The sequence below is a fragment of the Phodopus roborovskii genome, unplaced genomic scaffold, assembly GCF_943737965.1.
Source record: "Phodopus roborovskii unplaced genomic scaffold, PHOROB, whole genome shotgun sequence".
In the NCBI taxonomy this organism is placed as follows: Eukaryota; Metazoa; Chordata; class Mammalia; order Rodentia; family Cricetidae; genus Phodopus; species Phodopus roborovskii.
Window position 1 is genome coordinate 22,075,935 of NW_026126540.1, and position 18,919 is coordinate 22,094,853.

The 18,919-nt window shown below is 51.8% G+C and overlaps 1 protein-coding gene across 1 annotated transcript; it reads right to left on the minus strand.

Moving 5' to 3' along the window:
* Positions 1 to 1,910: 1,910 nt before the first annotated feature.
* Positions 1,911 to 18,684, minus strand: Sema4a (semaphorin 4A). Its single transcript, XM_051198798.1, has 14 exons — positions 18,366 to 18,684; positions 16,888 to 17,048; positions 15,999 to 16,061; positions 15,653 to 15,751; positions 15,318 to 15,423; positions 14,508 to 14,624; positions 13,968 to 14,092; positions 13,689 to 13,861; positions 12,157 to 12,307; positions 6,762 to 6,942; positions 4,347 to 4,465; positions 4,088 to 4,245; positions 3,726 to 3,826; positions 1,911 to 3,182 (listed from the first exon to the last, which is right to left on the minus strand). Exons 1-14 carry the CDS (start codon positions 18,502 to 18,504, stop codon positions 2,590 to 2,592), a joined length of 2,286 nt encoding a protein of 761 aa, XP_051054755.1. The 5' UTR covers positions 18,505 to 18,684; the 3' UTR covers positions 1,911 to 2,589.
* Between the last annotated feature and the right edge of the window lie 235 nt (positions 18,685 to 18,919).

The window sequence follows — 18,919 nt, forward strand, 5'->3', positions numbered from 1 at the left end:
AAAACTATAAAACAGTTTAAATTGATTGGCCCGCACTGCGCGGGCTCTTGATGCTATGAGATGATTGGTTTACGATGCGTGGGCTTTGTTGTAACCCTATAAAAGCTGCCTCAGTTCTGCACTTGGGGCCTTCAGTCCTCTACCCCTGTGGCGCATATGGCTGTGGATCCCAGTGCACTTGGAATAAAAAAGTCCTCATGCTGATTGCATCAAGACCGCTTCTTGTGAGTGATTTGGGGTGTCTCCTGAGTTGGAGCGTGAAGGTCCACACTCTGAGGGTATTTCAGATGCACACAATAGAATATTACTCAGCCTTTAAAAAGGAACTCGGGCTGGAGAGCTGGCTCAGTGGTTAAGGACACTTGTTCTTATGTAGGACCAAGGCTTGATTCCCAGCACTCACATGAAGGCTCAGCCCTTCTACAGGTACCAGGCATGCATGTGGTGCACAGACAAATGTGTAGGCAAAGCACTCATATTAGTAAAACAAATCTAATTAAAAAAGAAAGAGAAAAAAGACTCCTGATCAGTGGAGATGGATCGGTAGACCAACGTGCTTGCTGCCAACCTGACACTCATGATGGAAGAAGGGAACTGACTGCACATGTGTGCCGTGGCACAGGCATGCTCCACTCCCTGCTGCACATGTAAAAGAAATAAAATTTAATTGAAAAAGAAAAAGCAGCAGCAGAGTGGTAAAATGGCAGGGAGAGTGGGGGAGGAGAAACATTGCTGTGTATTTTTTTGGTTTCTTAAAATTTTTTATGTGCATTGGTGTCTTGCCTGCGTGCATGTGTGTTTGAGGATGTCAGATCCCCTGGAACTGGAGCTACAGACTGAGCTGCCACGTGGGTGCTGGGAAGTGAACCTGAGTCCTCTGGAAAAGCAGGCAGTGCTCTTAGCTGTTGAGCCATCTCTCCAGCCCCCACAATTAAAAACAAAATTTCGTATGACATTTATTCATTTATATGTGTGGACATATATGTGTAGAGCTCGGATTTCAGTCTACCATGTGGGTCGCAGGGACTGAACTCAGGTCAGACAGGCTTGGTGGCAAGTGCCTTTCCCGTTGAGTCATCTTGCTGGCTCTAAAACCCTTTCAGTAGAAGGTTGGTGAGGCAGGGGCACCTGTGGGTGGCTGGCTGAGCAGAGAGGTGGGGAGAGCCACAGCACAGGGTTAAAGAGAACTAGGGGAAGGGACAAAGGTAGGCTACTCTGGCGTTCAGTGGTCATAGAAAAGGGGACCCAAGTACAGACTGAATAGGCAGAGGAGCCAGGGAAGTTACTGGCTTTTCAGTTTTGATGTTCTGAGACATTCTTGTAGCCCAGCTTGGCCTCAGCTTAACTATGTAGCCAAGGCTAGTTTTCAGCTCCTGCTTCTCCTGGCTCTGCCTCCTGAGTACTGGGGCCACAGGTGGGTACCCCTAAACCCGTGCGATCTGTTTTTCGCGCCATGTACACACCTGTAGTCAGGAGGAGGGAACCAGTTAGTTGAGGGGGAGCCTTGCTGGGAGTCACACTAGAGAACGGGGACAGTCTTAGTTGCAGACCGATGTGTGACTTCCTGGCAGAGGGAGGAAAAGGCGGTGTGGAGGTGTGGGCAGAGAGAGCCTGCTTGTCGGCTGTGCAGAGCGATGGGGGCCAGAGTGGGGGTGGTGGTGGAGCTTCTGTGGGCAGAGCTGAACTGGAGTCACGATGAGCGTGGGGACGCCGGGGACAGCAGGTGCGGTGGCCACAATGTCTAGCAGGCAGCGCTGAGGCTGTCCACACAGTCCTGGCTCTGCCTGGTGCTCAGGGAGGGGTTGGCTGGGGCAGGCTGGGGCTGTCAGGCGGGTGCCACCCAAGCTCTCATCCTACACACAGGCTCTCCTGGTGGGAACTTGGCTACGTGAAAACAGCACATCCTAAGCTTTGTTTAAAGCTTATGTCTTTTTTAATAAAAAATAAATTGTCTGTGACAAGCAGTTTTCTGAATCCCAAAACAAAGGGAAGAGGAGGGAAAGAGTCCAAGAGGGGAGGAGGTCAGCCACACATGACAAGTGAACAAGGCTCAGATTATGCCTGCCATTCTAGCCAGGGCAGAGACAGTAACGATCTGTCTAAACTGAAGCAACAAGGGAGGTGGTCAGACTTCAGAAAGGACTTCCCAAACAGTAGGGCATGATTGGCAAGGGAAGCAGAGGGGAAGACCCAGGAGAAAGGAAGGCTGGTGTTCAAAGCAGCAGCAGCTTCCAGAGTGACAGCTTCCGGAATGGAGTTTTGGGGAACAGCCCCAGCTTGCTCAGATGGCTCTGAGTTGTCATCACAGAGTCGTGGACAGCCACGCCTTTCAGGGTCTCCTGGAGCTCTTGGGATTGGTTGATCAAAACTGAAGACTCCTGTCTGGTTCTTCCTGTCCCGGCAGGGGTGCCGGTGTGGAGATAGTCCATGTGCTTACAGAAGAGAGTCCCACAGGGGAGGCCCTACTGGGTGCTGTAGGTGACACGCAGTAGCAGGAGAGCCTCCCACCCCAGTGGGAGTGGTACTGTGCCTGGCCCAAACAACAGGGCCAGGGACTTGCTGTGTTTAGCTCCCATCTGTGCCCTCAGTTTAAGCCACTTCTGTGCCTAGATGGTTGTTGTCAGCATCTACGTCACTGGTAGAGGTCCTGTAGTCCTTGGAGGGTTGGAGATGCTGTTCCCTGCTCAGTGGGGCCTTTTCCCTGGGGGGTAGTGTCCCACAGCCCTGAACCTTGCCCCGAGCCCGTAGTGCTCCCAGTGGGGAAGCAAGGAGGAGAGTGAGTACTCCTAAGAGTACTATGGCCAGGAGGACAGTGACGATGAGAAAATGGGGCCAGTAGGACCGCTGGGCAGCCAGGGAAGCTCCACCACCGACCCTGGTCAGTGGGACTTGCACACGTTCCCGGGGAACGCCCGCTAGCTCAGGATCCAGAGCCAGGGGCTGGTCTTGGCTATCTACCCAGTAGGAGACCACAGGGTATGAGTAGCCGTTCTCAGTGGCCACACACTGGTAGAGGCCCCCAACACCATCCTGAGGCAGTAGCAAGAGGGAGCCATTGTAGACAGTGGAAGAGGCTTCTGGAATTGTGGCTCTGCCGTGACTCCAGTGGTAAGACGCCAGTGCTGACAGGTGAGGGCAGGGCAGCTCCAGGATGGAGTTGGGGACTGCCAGGACTTCTTTAACTGGAGGGCAGCAAAGAGGAGGAAGGGGGGGGGGGGGGGGGGGGGGGACAGACAGCCTTATTTGCATCTGGTTCCACTCTGTAGCCCAAGCTAGCCGGATGTCTAGGATTGTTGGTATGACCACCATGTCTGTCTGTCTTCTGATTCCATTCAACTCCCAAACTCAAGGCTCACCCCTTCTCTGCCTCCAAGCTAGACTCCAAACCAGCCCCCACTCTTTCTCCCACTAACATCCAACCAGGTCCAACCCCGAGCTCCTGAAATCAGCCAAGGTCTGGCCTGTTTAGCATGGTGTAGGTAGTGATAGGCAAGCCTCCAGCATTCCTCATTCCAACTCAGACACCAAACCCACATCAACCTCAGCCGGCACCCTAGTGCGCTCCAGCTCAGAATGCCTCTCCTATCCACGGCCAGGTTCCAATCCATCCTGACTCAGGGATTTAGGTCTCAGCCTAGGCAGGTGCTGCAGAAGCCATGGGGCAGAAAAGCCAGCCCTACCCAAAGCCCTTGGTGCCTGGGCACCTCCTCTGTCCCCACACTCACTAAGTTGAGGGGGGCTCTGACGCCGGGGACTCCTGGCCATGGGACCACGGGCACATGCCCAGCCCGGGTTGCCTCGTTCCATGTCCTGTTTCCAGGAACTCCTGAGAAGGCAAGGAAACAAACTCAGCTCTTAAAACAGACCGAAGGGGGGGGGGGGGCAAAAGGAAGAAGGTGGGCTAGGAAGACCAGGTAGAAGAAAACGGGCAGCTTCACAACTGCTCTGCAGAAGGCCACCTGTGAGAAACAAACCAGAGGAGTGGAATCTGGGAGTGAATGTGTCGGAGGGCAGGAATAGTGGCAGAAGCTGTGTAAGGGGAGCCCTGACAGACTGTCTTCAGCCACCATTCAGGACCAACACTCACAGGGTGGAGCCAGACAGAAGGCTGCAGATTCTTGACTCAGGGTCCCAGGCACAGTGGGGGTCCCTGGCAAGGACACAGTCCACACAGCTCTCATAGACACTGCAATTGGCCCGGGGAATTCTCCAGATGCCTCCTGAGAAGCCTGCAAACACTGCACCCTGGAAGAGAGACGGAGGGGGTCAGGAGCCCCAGCACCCTGGCCCAGGCTCCCCAGGTCATCCCCGTAGAATGATTATATTCCGTTCCCGTCTCTTCTCACTTGAGTGGGGGCCAGCTGCAGGTTTCGAACAGGCTCAGGCTCAGGGCTCAGCTGGATCTCCTCCACAAGATAAGCACTGCTGTTCTCAGGAACCACAGCCTTGTGCAGGGATCCTGTGGCTGGGGAGACAAAGAGAAGGTGGAGCTGCCCCTCACTGCCCTCACACACCTCCCCTGCAAGCCAGGCAGAGTATCCAGGCCACTCAGTCTCAGTCCCTCCCTGGCCCAGGGACAGACAGCGCGCTATTATAGCCAGCTCTTTCTCTCTCTCTCTCTCTCTCTCTCTCTGTGTGTGTGTGTGTGTGTGTGTGCGTGCGTGCGTGCGTGCGTGCGTGCGTGCGTGCGTGTGTGTGTGTGTGTGTGTGTGTGTGATGCATGTACCTTCCAGGTGTGCATACCCACATGCACGTAGAGGACAGAGCTACTTCACTCAGTCACTCTACTGGATTTGCTGAGCAAGGTCTCTCATTGAACTTGGAGTCAGTCTAGACTGGCTGCCTAGTAAATAAGCACCAGGGATCCACCCATCTGCCCCACCCTCTGCCCCCGGTGTTGGTTTGATAGGTACCCAGTGCAGCTCCCAGTTTTCCCATGGGTGCTGAGCCTCTGAGTTCAGGTCCTCACAACTGAGCCATCCATCTCCCCAGCCTGTCTTAATCCAGGGCCTCTCACAGGTAGGCAAGTGCTCTCCCCTTGAGCTGCTTTCTCAGCCCTCTTTTAACTTTCTGAGACAGGGTCTTACTCTGTAACCCAGGCTGGACTATATACAATCTTCCTGCCTCAATCCTCTCAGGTAACTAGGATACAAAGCTCACAACACCAAGCCCTGCTCTGACCACCTTTTTAATAGCTGCAACTTCCCAGCACCCAGAAATCTGAGGTAAGAGAATTATGAGTTCCTGGCCAGCCTGAACTATAGAATGAGACCCTGTCTCAAAAAAACAAACAAACAAAACCCAACAACAACAAAAAGGACAAGGCATGGTGGTCCATCTTCTAATTCCAGCAATTGGGAGGCAGAGAGGCAGGAAAACCTTTTTAAGTTCTGAGCCAGCCTGGTCTATATAGTGTCAGCCCAGCCAAGGGTTACATAGCAAGACCCTGTCTCAAAAATAAAATAAAAGGCCAGGCGGTGGTGGCACATGCCTTTAGTCCCAGCACACAGGAGGCAGAGGCAGACAGGTCTACCTGTGAGATCGAGGCCAGCCTGTTCTACAAAGCGAGTTCCAGGACAGCCAGAGCTGTTACACAGAGAAACCTTGTTTTGAAAAACCAAAATAAATAATTTACAAAGTTGTCACCTCCCTTGAGTGACAGAATGAGATCCTGTCACTAAAGAAGGCAGACTCCCCTGGCAGGACCCCCTTGCCCTGCTCTGCCTGGTTCTCTAGCTAAAGCTCTATGCAGTGTTCTCATTCACAACCATTAGGGTCTGTCTCCACCCACTCCACAAGCATGGGGATTTTTGTTTGTGTCTTTCCTACTGTATGCTCAGCAAATGCGTAGCCAAGACAGGCCTCTTAGCATGGCCTGGAAGAGTGAAGGAAGACAGTCTCTCCCAGTGAAGCACTGTGGCTGTCTAGCCACACCCCCAGCGGACTGTCCCTCTCTCCTAAGCCCACCCTCATTCTTGGCTCCTGGCTCTGGTCCTCCTGCCTCCTAGAGGACTCAGAGGCTTCCAGACATCAGCCCCCTGGGTCTCCAGCCCCGCCTCCTGCTGCCTTCACAGCTTGACCTGCCAAGCGTTTCCTCTCCTGCCTTCTTGGCATCGCCCTCTCCACTGGATCCTTTTGGTCTTTTCTGTCTATTCAAAAGTGGGGGGGCTGAGAACCTACCCCAGCTGGTAGAGTGCTTGCCTGAAGCTCATAAAGCCCTGATCTAGATCCCCATCCACATAAAAGCAGGCCTGCCGTGTGGGGGCAGGGGCACACTGTGATCCCTGCATTTGGAAGTCCAGCAGGTGGGTCAGAAGTTCAGGGTCAGTCTTAGCTACATAGTAAGTTTGAGACCAGCAAGGGCTGAGCAAGACTCTCATAAACAAACAAACAAACAAGTAAATAAAATAAGGGCCTGGCTCCTACCTTCTCCAGGGCACCCTTGATGGCCCCTTCAGTCATAATTCCCACTCTACCCATGCCTTCTGCCTCTGGTATGGTTTCTCCCAGAAGGCAGGCAGCTTTTTCTAAGACCAGAGAAGATCCAGGGTGTATTCCCCAGCAGACTGAAAAGCTCAGAAAGGCTAGAGACAGGGTCCAGCCACACTCCACTGTCTCCAGAGTCCAGCAGGGGGCTCCCACCCGAACCACCTGTTGAATGAATGAACTGAAAACTTGGATGAACTCAAAGTCGTCCTGCCTCAATCTGGGTGCAGTCCCTGCTCTGGTCATGCAGGTATATTCCAGAACCCCATACTCACACGTGCCCAGGTACATGACCACATGGCTGCTGCCATCAAGACCCTGAGCTTGTTCCACTGCAAGCTGTGTGTATTCTACACCAGACTGCACCAGCAGCGGCCTTCCTACGACATGCTCATCCATCAGAAAATGGTCCTTCATGAAGGTCAAGGCTTTGTCAGAGGACGGCCCCGTGGAGCACTAGAGGAGGAAGGAAACAGACTGTGTCAGCTGGTACTTTCCCTTCAGCTCATACACGGCTGCACCCCTACCCTCCTCTCACTACACCCCTCCCGTGCCCTCTTTCCTCCGGGCACTACTCAGTTCACGGTGTGGGTAAAACTCAGGTCCAGTGCCTCCAGGCTCTCCGTCAGGCGTAAATGCTCTGATACATGGAAAGTGACCAGCGCAGAGCACCTACCATGCTAGCTGTTCTGACTGTCCTGGCCTTCGGGGCCTCCTGCATCAAAGCCAGCATGAAGCAGGCAAAGGCTCCTTCGGGCAAACGCCCGGCTTTTTGGGGTCTGTGGTCCCAGGCATGGCATAGAAGCCAGCACAGTCAGTGCTGAGTCAGTGACAGAATGGAGGTGTGACAGAGAAGGGCTGTGTGGCAGCTCTTCATGAACTTGCTTCGTGACTTGGGGGAGTTCCTCCTCCATTCTGAGCCCTCTTTTTTTTTTTTTTTTTCCACTCATACTCGAGGGTGTTGGAGCAGCTGTTCTTTGAAGGCCCTGTCAACTGAGAGAGTCTTCGCTCAAGACGACCATCCTTCCTGTCCAAGGGCACCACCCCGAAGCCAGTCCACTGTCACCTACAAGCTGTGCAGTGTAGTTACTACAAGGTGTAGTAACACAAGTTACTTCACCCCTTTGAGCTGCAAACCCCTCAACTGTAAAGGAGATGACAACATCGACATCCCTTTTCTGTGCCAGCAGAGAATACACGAACCTATTCTTGTCTCCTGCTATGGAGGCTTTTTCCTTAAATATTTTAAAAATATTCCATTTTATTGCTTTTTTTTTTTATGTACGTCTGTGTGCACAAGAGTTCAGGTGCCTGTGGAGGCCAGAGGTATCAGATCCCCTGGAGCTGCCTGACATGGGTACTGGGAACCGAACTCAGGTCCTCTGCAAAAACAGTAAGCACTCGTAACCACTGAACCACCTGTCCAGACTCCCACACTTTAATAAAATTCCAGACATGGCCTTGAACTCTCAATCTGTCTCAGTCTCCTGAGTACTGGAATTACAGGTGTGAGCCACCACATTTTATGTAAGTAGGTGCAAAGCCAAGGAACAGTGGATTCGAGGGTAAAACTACAAACAAGAAAGACAGAAACTAAACCACACAGGAAAAAGGAAGGAAGGAAGGAAGGAAGGAAGGAAGACACACAAACCAAAGAGGAAGTCAGAAGTGGTGGCTCACACCTATCAACCCATCACACTCGGCCTGACAGAGAAGGTTTGCTGTGAGTTCAAGACCAGCTAAGAGCTCTCTCTCTCACACACACACACTCTCTCTCTCACACACACACACATATACCCTCTGTCTCTCTCACACACACACTCACAGTCACATTCTCTCTCTCACACAGACTAGATAAACTACATCACAGAAACATCACTAGGATCTAGACTAGACAACTCTGTAAGACAAACAAGTCACCTGCAAGACAAAAGGGGAGAGATCATTGAGATCATTGATGGAGAATGCTTGTGTTGTGCAGCTGACTTTTTTCCTTTTTAAGATTTATTTGTCATGTATAGTGTTCTGCCTGCATGTATGTCTGCATGACAGAAAAGGGCACCAGATCTCATTACAGATGGTTGTGAACCACCATGTGGTTGCTAGGAATTGAACTCAGGATCTCTGGAAGAGCAGCCAGTGCTCTTAACCTCTGAGCCACCTCTCCAGCCCCATGTGTGGCTGACTCTTAACTTCAGCTTCAGGGGTTCTGACACTTCTTCTGGTCTTGGTGTGTGTGTGTGTACATATGTGTGTGTGTGTGTGCATCCATGTTATAGGCACAGGTTGGTGTTCTGTTCTTGCACATATGTGGCACACACAGAAACACACATATACATACTCATAAACAAAAATAAATACCCTAGCTATAAAAATAAATCTTAAAAAGAAAAAGAGCCAGGTGGTGGTGCACGCCTTTAATCCTAGCACTTAGGAGTCAGAGGCAGGCGGATCTCTGTGAGTTTGAGGCCAGCCTGGTCTACAAAGCTACAGAGAAACCCTGTCTCAAAAACCAAAAAAGAAAGTACAAATGATAAGAGACTTAAAAAACAAAACAAAACAAAAACAAACAAACAAAAAAAATCTAGCTGGGTGCTGGTGGCTCATACCTTTAATCCTAACACTCTAGAGGCAGAGGCAAGCAGCTCTCTGAGTTTGAGGCCAGCCCAGTCTACAGAGTGAGTTCCAAGACAGCCAGAACTACACAAAGAAAAAAGTGCAGGGGTTGGGGGAAGGCTAGAGCTTAATCAATAAATGTACAAGTATAAGGATCTGAGTTTGGGTTCTGGGTATCCCCATAAAAGTCAGTGTGTGCCTGTAGTCCCAGAGCTGGAAGGATCTCTAGGGCTTGACGGCCAAGCAAGCTAGCCAATCCATGAGCTCCAGGTTTAGTGAGATCAGTCTCAAAAAAGCAAGACGGAAGGCTGGGCACAGTAGCCCTAACATATGGAAAGCAAAAGTAGACAGATCTCTGTCAGTCCAAGGTCAACCTGGTTTAAATAGTGAGTTCTAGGCCAGCTAGGCCAGCGTAGTACAAGAAAAAGGGGTGGGGGGAGAGATGGTGAAACAATTGAGGAAGAAACAGAACACCAACCTGTGGCCTAGAACACACACACACACACACCAAGGCCCCTTTATGATATGGGTGACACTACTGGATTATTAGAAGTCTGAGCTGTGAATGGTGGCACATGTCTGTCATCCCAGCACTTCAAAGACAGAGGAAAGAGAATTGCAAGGTTGAGGCCAGGCCGAGTCACATAGTAAAATCTGTTTCAAAAACTTAAAATAAGAGTTGGAGAGATGGCTCAGCGGTTGCAGAGGACCTGAGTTCAGTCCCCGGCACCTACTTGGTGGCTCACAGCATCTGTAACTCCAGTTTCAGAGGATCCAGTGCCCACGTCTGGACTCCTAGGCACCCTCTGAAACTGTAAGCAAGCGCCTCCCCGACACACACACTGGATTAAACGCCTTCTTTTATAAGCTTTCTTAGCCACGGTGTCCCCTCACAACAACAGAACGGGGGCTGAGACAATGAGCATAGAAAAGTTTCTTAGCACTGAAGAAAATAAAATTTCCAGGTTGAAGTGCTTCCCTGGGCGTCCAGTGCAACACAAAATCCATGGAAGCTCAGTGTGGAATATGTGAGCACAAGGGACACCCAGATGGTTCAGCAGGTAAAGGTGCTTGCTGCCAAACATAAGGATGCCCTGTGCTCTCTCCCTAACTGAAGGAGGGAGGCGACTCCCGTAAGCTGTCCTCTGACCCCTCACACAAAACAAGCAAACAACAAAACAAATATACAATTTAAACATTAAATAGTCCAGTGAGAGAAAACAAGTGACATCCAGAGGGTTAGGTGCCCAAACAACTTAAGACAAATCCAAACAGCTCTGGAAGCTACAGGCAACCGAGTGAGCCTCGCTGAGCGATGGTGGCCCACACCTTTGATCCCAGCACTCAGGAGGCAGAGGCAGGGGTATCTCCATGAGTTTGAGGTCAGCCTGGTCTACAGAGCAAGTTCTAGGACACCCTGAGCCATTACACAGAGAAACCCTATCTCAGAGTGGAGAATGGAGAGAGAGAGAGAGAGAGAGAGAGAGAGAGAGAGAGAGAGAGAGAGAGAGAGAGAGAGAGAGGAGAAAGTAAAAAAGATGGAAAAGGAAAGGAAGATGCAGTCATGGGATACATGCATGAAACTGAAGATAGGTCATTGGAGAGCGGCCAAAGGACTCTCCAGGAAGAGTGGGAAGGGAAGCTACCGGGCGGTGCTGCTGTGGCTACTGCAGACCTGGAGGTCAGCAGCCTAAGATGCAGCCAATAGGCTTTCCTGGAGAGTGGAACTGTTTAAAGAGCCAACGGTCTGACTGCAGGAGATCCAGGAAGAGGTAGAAATGAGTCTAAGACCTTAGAAAAAGCAAGCAAAAAAGACTAGGATAACTACTAACCCCAGGAAAATAAAAAAGTATGTAAAAAGGAAAAGTAATTGTGGCTTACTGCTTGGCTCAACTGTGAATAAGTCATATTATTCCTGCCAAATTTATTAATTCCTGCCATATATTAATCCTGCCAAATTACTGACAGGGGCTGGTGGGATGGCTCAGGAGGTAAATCTGACAATGGTAGAAGGAAACCAACTCCCCAAAGTTGTCCCCTGACCTTCACACATATGCCCTGGCACACATGCACCCGCACACATATTCACAGACAACAAATAAGTAAATGTTTCAACAATTAGTAGGGTGGCTTAGTGTTAAAGCACCTGCCTGGCACTCATGAGGTTCTGGGATTCTCAAAACTAAAAAGAAAAGCCTACCTTCTGATGCTCACACAGTGGTTAGAAATAGTCCACTGGGAAGGAAGGGAATGGCAAGCTGATTTGCAGAATTTGCTAGTTTCCAAGGTGCACGCTGCCTTTAAAAATGATTCCAAGCTACCAATGTTATGACGCCGGGCACAAGATTGAAAAGAGATACGCCAGAGAGGGATGGGAGCGGTACTACACACCTGTAACACCCCCCCCCCCCGCACTTGGGGCAGGGGTGGGAGGCGAGTTCCAGGCCAGCCTTGGATGGGAATGGTGGTTCAGCACCACTCCAGAAGATTTCCTTGATTTTGTATTTATTTACCCATTCTGATATCTTTGAGATAGAATCTTGCTGTGTAGCCCGGGCTTGCCTTGAGTTTGCATTGATCCCCCTGTCTCTACTTCCACCGAAGTGCCGAGATGACAGGCATGCACCCCTGCACTTGGCCTATTTGATTCCTTAAACAGGGCACATATAATTCAGATTTTAAAAAGTTACAGGAGGTTAGCAGGTGAAAAGCTGGACAGGGTGTGTGCCTGAACTCTAGGCATTTGGGAGGTGAGTCAGGGTAATCAGGAGTTCAAGGCCAGCCTGGGTTACTTGAGACCCAATCTGAAAACTACAAAATGTGGGTGAAGCTTCCCTGTACTTGGCACCCCACCCAGGTGCTCTTAATTCTTCAGTGATACAACCAGGTATTTGGTGTTCACTTAGCAAGGAAAGAGGTGGCCCTGGCAATTGTTCTGGATGTAGGGCAATATTGGACATCTGTGGCATATGGGCTGGTGTGTGGATTTACCATGCCACGATGGTGCTTTTACATGCATTCCGGGAGGCTCTGGGAGGAGTAGGTGGTACTCACGCTGCCTGGCCTCGGGTTGGCCTCAGGGCCCCTGTAAGTGGTCCATCGAGAAGTTTCCTTGTTCAGCTCCTTGAACTTTCCTTTAAAGATACGCTCTATGTCCGCGAGAGAGAAGGCACAGACCGCAGAGCTCCGCGTCCCACCGACCTGCCTGGAGACAGCCAGAGAGGGTGCTCACTGGGGTTTCCTCCTTGCAGCCATTGCCCCTCCAGCCCCGGTTGAACTCAGTGGAATTCCAGCAGGCCTGGAGGGTAGGAGCCAGGCCAGCCTTGCTTATGATAAGGACCTGAGAGCCCCAGAGGGTTCCCTGGCTCTGGCCTAAGACCTGGCTAGAAGCCCATCGCAGGATCTGAAATATGATTGTTCCTAATGAGGATTAATTGGGGCATAGGCCCTGGGGTGGCCCCTGCTTGTCCTGCCCAGGCTGGGCTGTGCCCACAGGAAGAGTGGTAGAACCGGCTTCAGGCTGGGTTCACACGTAGCCTTCCTTCTTTAAGTCCCTTGGATTCTTGGCCCTCAGAAAGTAAACCACAGCTTTGCTATTTCTTCTGTCTCGGTCTGTGTTGAACCCATACGTCTCCCTCCCATACTCTCTTCAGCTCCGCCTTTCACTGATATCAGACCCTGCATACCAGAAACCTTTCTTCCTGGCACACTGCTGGCAGATGCCTAACACGAAGATGCCAAACTGTAGATGTAGATGTGGGACCTTTGGCAAATCATTTAACGTTTCTTGGTCATGAGCAAGGCTTTCCTCTTTTTTTTTTTTTTTCAATCAGCAGTCTCCCTCTTGGCCCTGACTATCAGGAAGCTGGTGTTAAATGCGTGGCTAGTATTACAGTAGCTTTTGTGCTATGCAGATCTTCTCCCTACCTGCTGGTAATTTCCTTTTTCTTCTATTTCCTTACCTAATTGATGGGCTTTGTTTAGTCGTTTTGAGACAGTCTCCTGTAGCCTTGAATGTCTAATCCTGTCTTTTCTTCTCATGTGCCCCTTGTACCACCGTCCCTGACTTACCTGATGCTGGGGATCAAACCCAAGGCTTTGTACATGCTAGGCAAACACTACTGACTGAGCTACGAGCCCTGCCCTTGTTTAATTTTGAGACATTAGTCCTTAAACCCCTGAGCTTCTTTCCTCATCATCATGTCTAGCTCTGTTTTACCAATGTTTTGTTTCGTTTGAGACAACCTCTCTCTGTGTAGTCCAGACTGTCCTCCAATTCCTTGCAAGTCTCTACCTTCCAAGTGCTGAGATCACAGGCCTGTGCCACCACGCTGGGTGTTTTGATGATTTTTAGTATCTGCCTTCTCTAAGCTTCCTTCCATCCTTTTCGGAACCAGGCACAATTAAACTAGTCTCTGCGCTTCGTTTCACCCTGTGCATGAAAGACAGTAGGATCCCTGCGGTCCGGTGCCGCTCCTCAAATGCCTTCCTATGTAAAGTACAGTGTTATAAAGTAGGTTTTCATCAGCTCCCGCCTCCCTTGGATCCCTGACTGAAGCCCTCCTTTCCCCTGCCATGCTGCTCACCACTGGGAGGTAAAGACTGCATAGATGCGGGAAGCAGAGGGAGAACCGGCGGGCAGCAGGACTGCGTGGCGGATGACGTTGAATGGCAGCTGACCTGGCTCGGCGCAGAGCAACTGGGCTTTCAGGAAGGTGGTCCACTTCCTCTGCAGCAGCTTCTCGCCACCCACGTCGTTCTAGGGGAACCCATGGAGTCGCGCAAGGACCCGCCCCATCCACCTCTCCCCGCTCCCATTGGCTCCCTGGCAGCCAGCCAGCCCTCCGCCAGACCAAGGGGCAGACCTTGCAGACTCGAGCCACCCTGGATGTGTACAGAGCCTCAAAGAAGTCAAACTCGCTAGCTGTCTCCTCGAAGAAGAAATAGACGACCTGGTTGGATGGAATGGCTGCCACGAAGGAGGCATCCGCTGCGGGGGGCGGGAGAGGCAGGGCAGTTAGACTTAGGGACTGACTATCAGGATGCTCAGAGTTCCCTTGGTGACACCTTTAGGTGGGCTCTGAGGGCCAGAACAGAGGTTACCTCCTATCCCACAGCCCGTTGAGACATAATGTGTACTCTTTTTCCTTTTTGAGATAAGATCTCACTATAGTTTTGGCTGGCCTGAAACTCACGATGTAAACCAGGCTGCCTTCCCTTCAGAGATCCACCTGCTGCTGCCTCTGCCTCCCAAATGCTGGGATTAAAGTCGTGCACCACCCCAGCCAGTTGCGTGCACTTCTCTAATTCATTTTTCCAAAGAAAGCCAAGTGAGTTAAAGCAAATCACAGACCCAGGATAAGGAAGGGGGCCCAAACTCATGTTGACTGGAGTCAGGTCCTTACGGTGCAGCCAGCGTAGGAAGACATCAGTCTTGAGAACAGGCTGGGATCCCAGCGTGCGCATCAGGATGGGCTCGCTGCCCAGGAAGTTGTTCATGGTGCCAGAATAGAGCATCCCATCTAGGACCAGGGAGAGGGAGAAGCAAGTGTATCAGGGGAGGCTGCCTGCCGTCCTCAGACATGCCTTCCTTCTATTCCATTCCCTCTTGCAGAACCCCAAAGCCAGCTCATACCGCCTCCCCCCCCACACACACACAGCAGGCACCTTTCTTAGATCCCTCTGGCCACAGGCAATGGCCTGTGAAGCCTTTTGTATTGAGCACTTGCCAGCCTTATTCTGATCCTTTCTTAAACACCAACCCCAGAATACCCCTGACTTGCGCTCACACACCCTGGGTCCCTGCTTATCTTTTAAGTCTGCTCAAAAAGCAACATCCATCTGTAGGAAGCCAGGCTGGGAAGTCTGTGACAGTCAGTGTTGGGCAGAGACACATGACTTCTTTGCTGTAGCCCCTTCAGGACCCAGCTCAATGTGGAGCGCATCAGGAAAGGCATTCGCCCATGCTCAGTGGTTAAGCAAGTGGCTGAACCTCAGGGCTCATCTGGTGCCTGCCTTACCAGACCATAAGGCCTAGCATCTTCCCACATGGATTTCCTTACACCCCCTTGGGCTTCCTGATTCTTCCTCTGATCCTGCCTTCCGAAGCTTCTTGTTCCATCTGTCCTTTTCTTTGAAAAACTATCATGCCTCACTTTTCCCAAAGTGACTAGAACAGGCAAGTTTTAGTATGGTCTGGGAAGCCTGATACTCACCAACCAAGACAGCTGTGTGTTTGTGAACAGGGTCAAAGGGGCTTTGACCCTTTCCATCCATGACTTTGTCCTTTAAGATGGGCAACAGGTAGGAATCTTGAAGTTCCTAGAGGGGGGAAGAGGCTGGGAGCCCAGAATGCCAGGGTCGCACATCTCATAGATGAGGAGCATGAGGGAGGGAGTAAAGGGGACAGAGAGGGACATTTGTCTGGGGCCAGAAATCTTACGAGGGTCCTCAGGGACCAGAAATTCCCAAGGCTTCTGAGAATAGGCAGGGGTGGGTGTGAGAGGAGGGGTTGGGGGCCTGCGAGCAAGTGGGTGTGTCGGGGACTCACAATGAAGGCACAGGCAGGGCTGAAGGCAAAGGTCCCACAGGTATAGAGGTGGGTAGCATTGAAAGAGGCCAGGACACGGATGAAGTTGAAACACTGCGTCTAGGGGGAAGCAGAGAAATCAAGTTGCCAGGCCACTCACCCCAAACTCCTGGGGTCTTAAAGGCTGCTCTCCAATTCCCAGTGGAGAGAAGGGCTGAGATCAGCACTGAGAAACTTGATGGGACATGATCCAGGCAAAACCACAGGGACAGGCCCCTCTGTGCCCACCTCTCAGGTCACCAGTGATGGGCTTAGGTACACCAGGCTTCTATGGGCGGGGTCCCTATGCACCACTCACTCTACTTACCTCATTGCTTTTCTTCTTAAAGGCACATTCACTCTTTTTCCTCTCACTAGCTGGCCAGGGTATCTGAAGCAGAAAGTGAAGAGGAGCAAATGAAATGGAGTCTTTGGTTTTTCTGTAAGCCACCATCCCTCCCTCTCCAGCTCTGGTGTAAAAACACCAGTAAGGTGGTTAGTGGTGATACCAGTTAATTAGGACTATGACTTCCACATAATTAGCGTTCATCAGGACATGGCTCTGTGGTAGAAGCTGATGGATCTGAGTTCAAACCTAGGCTCTGCTACCGGCGAACTGTGCACTCTTGCGCAGTTTCACAGCCTGCTGGTGGCTGCAGCTAGATGGCATGCATGGCAATGGTTATAACCCACACATTTCCTGGGGAGACTGTCAGCTCTTGAGCCATCCCTTAGATAAACTGCAGAGGAGGGTGCAGACATCAAACCTAGGGCCTGCCACACTCTAGACAAAGTGCCCTGCCACTGAACTTCTGGAATTTTAACCCATAGCCCATAGCCAAGAGACCACCTGCTAAGAAAAATCCATGGACCTTCCTTCCTCCCCTGCCCTCTTTCCCTCAGATTGCTATCATTAGGGGGATGATAACACAAGAATCAAGGAGTTCTCTCATAAGTAGGTACACATCAAATGGTTTGAGTCACTGATTTGAGTCAATGTTTTTCTCCTATGCCAGTGATTTCCGTATCAGCCATTTCAGCAGCCGGTTCTACTCAGTCGGTATTCACGGCCTCGACAAATAGCGAGAGCACAAAGGCATTTCCATCTCGCCACTGCTGATTCAGAGAGCGGCAGCTGGCCATTTATACGAAGCATGCTGGTCCCAGGCAGCATCTGTCCTCACTTCAGCCAGACCCTTTATCTCTGGCCTCCTCACCATATTCCTCAGCCTGGGGATTCCTGGGTTCTGGATATTCAGGGCCAGGATGACCTCTCGAGCCCCCACATAGAGAGTGTTGCCATCGGCGCTCAGGAGCAGCGTGTCAAAGTCTTGGAGGCCTTTTTGGTGGAAGAAGCTGAGGGCTCTGTGCCCATCTCCTGTTGAGAGACAGTGACAAGGAGAAGATGAGGAGCATCTATTTCCTGAGACAAAGGTCAGGGAGAGGTGGCTGGTCTGGTCAGCCCCCTTTCCCGAACCCCCAATAGCAGGCAGGCATCTGAACTTTGTGTGTTGAGTCCCCAGAACAAGGTAGTGACAGTCTGGTGCTGGTGGAGAGGGGGAAAGCTGCTCAAGGCCCAGGCAGGAAATGAATGAGGCTAGAAGATGCATTCGCTGGCCCGGGGCGCTGCACTGAGGCAGGATGGGAGAGGACAGATGACAGGTAGACACAGGAAGGGTTCTCAGCCACAAGCAGCTGAGGCAAGTGTCTTGCCACCTGCACGCGCCCTGCTTCCTTCCCTTGCTCTGTTATGGGAGTCTCCCACCACTAGTAACGCTGTGACTAGAAAGGCCGTGTCCTCTGCCTTTCTGAGCCCTGTCAGTATGGGCATGCCTGAATGCCACCTGGACAGACTAAGCAAGTTGGTTACTAGGGCCCGCTCCCTACCTACTGTGGCGCTCCCTACCTACTGTGGCGCTGTGTGTGCACTCAGACATATGCGAATGCGTGAGCTCCTGCGCATCAGCCAGGAAGAGTGAGCGCCTCAGACCCTCCTCAGCACGTTTGGACTTTTGTGTTAGTCAGAGGACAGCCTGGTCGTTACCATTTTCGTCTCAAGGAATCTTAGGACCAAGAGGAATTGGGAGACCAAGCGGGAAAGGTACCGCACGGGCTGCCCTGCCCTCAACTCTGCTCCCACCCTGAGGCCTCACCCTGTTTCCCCTGAGACGCAGTCTTGCTGGTGTTTGCACTCCCATCGCACCCAGGGATGCCTCTCTTTCCACTGAACCTACATCTCCTTTGCCATTCTGCCTCAGAAGGCTTCTAAGCTGAGAACAGAGCTGCCTAGCTTCTGAACCAGTGGTGTGGAGTGTGTGTGTGTGTGTGAAGCACTTCCCTTGGGGCATTTCCTAGAACAAGAGGGTTCAGAAGCCCCAGCAGGAAACCACTGAGGCTGGCACCAGGCTCCACCCCCCCCCCCCCCCCGTGAGCTGTCCGTGGTGTCTTCCCCTGGCGCCCAATCTATCGCATACAACACGGCCTGGTGTGATTTCTGCGGTTGGCTTGGACTCACCAGCTCCATGAACAATCTGTCGTGGACTTTGGCTCTGGCCCCCCTCTTCCCAGGCCCTCCACTGCTCCCCGGCATCTCTGTCTCTCCAACCCATTGTCCTCCCTCTGACAGCCCCTGCTCCTCCCTTGACCCCTTCGTCTTTATATTGACACCCATGCCTCCCAGTCACCAGACACTTACCTGCATGATATTTGACTCTGGGCATGGGCCCCTGCCCACCAGTCCCGGCAGCAGGTGACAGTGACAGCAGCAGGAGCAGTTGGAAGAAAAAAACACCCAGGAGACTCCAGGGGTCCTGGCCCGGGGATGGCAGGGCCATGGTCAGACAGGCTGTCACCAGATGGCTCTGGGGAAACAGGCACTTTCTGGGTAAGCAGTGCTTACCACACCCTTCCTGAGGGCCAATAGGAGAGCCCCAGGAGGCACAAGTTCCTCTCTGGAAGGGCCCTCAGAGTCTCACTTTCAATGCACTCTCCTGCCCTCTAGACAAGGGCTCTGGTGTGACCCACGCTGTGCCTCTGGTCTCCTCCTGCAAACCCACATCGTCATCTCTCAGCTGACACACAGAAAAGTCCCTTTCCGCTCTTGCCCCTCAGCACCTCCTGCCCCCATGGTCCAGAGCCCTGATCATTCCTGGCTCTGGACAAAGGGCTTCTGGGGAACTAGTTCCTATACTCAAAGGATCGATCCCCAGGCTGGCCTGTCACTCCACTGTGCCTGCTACTCACCCCAAT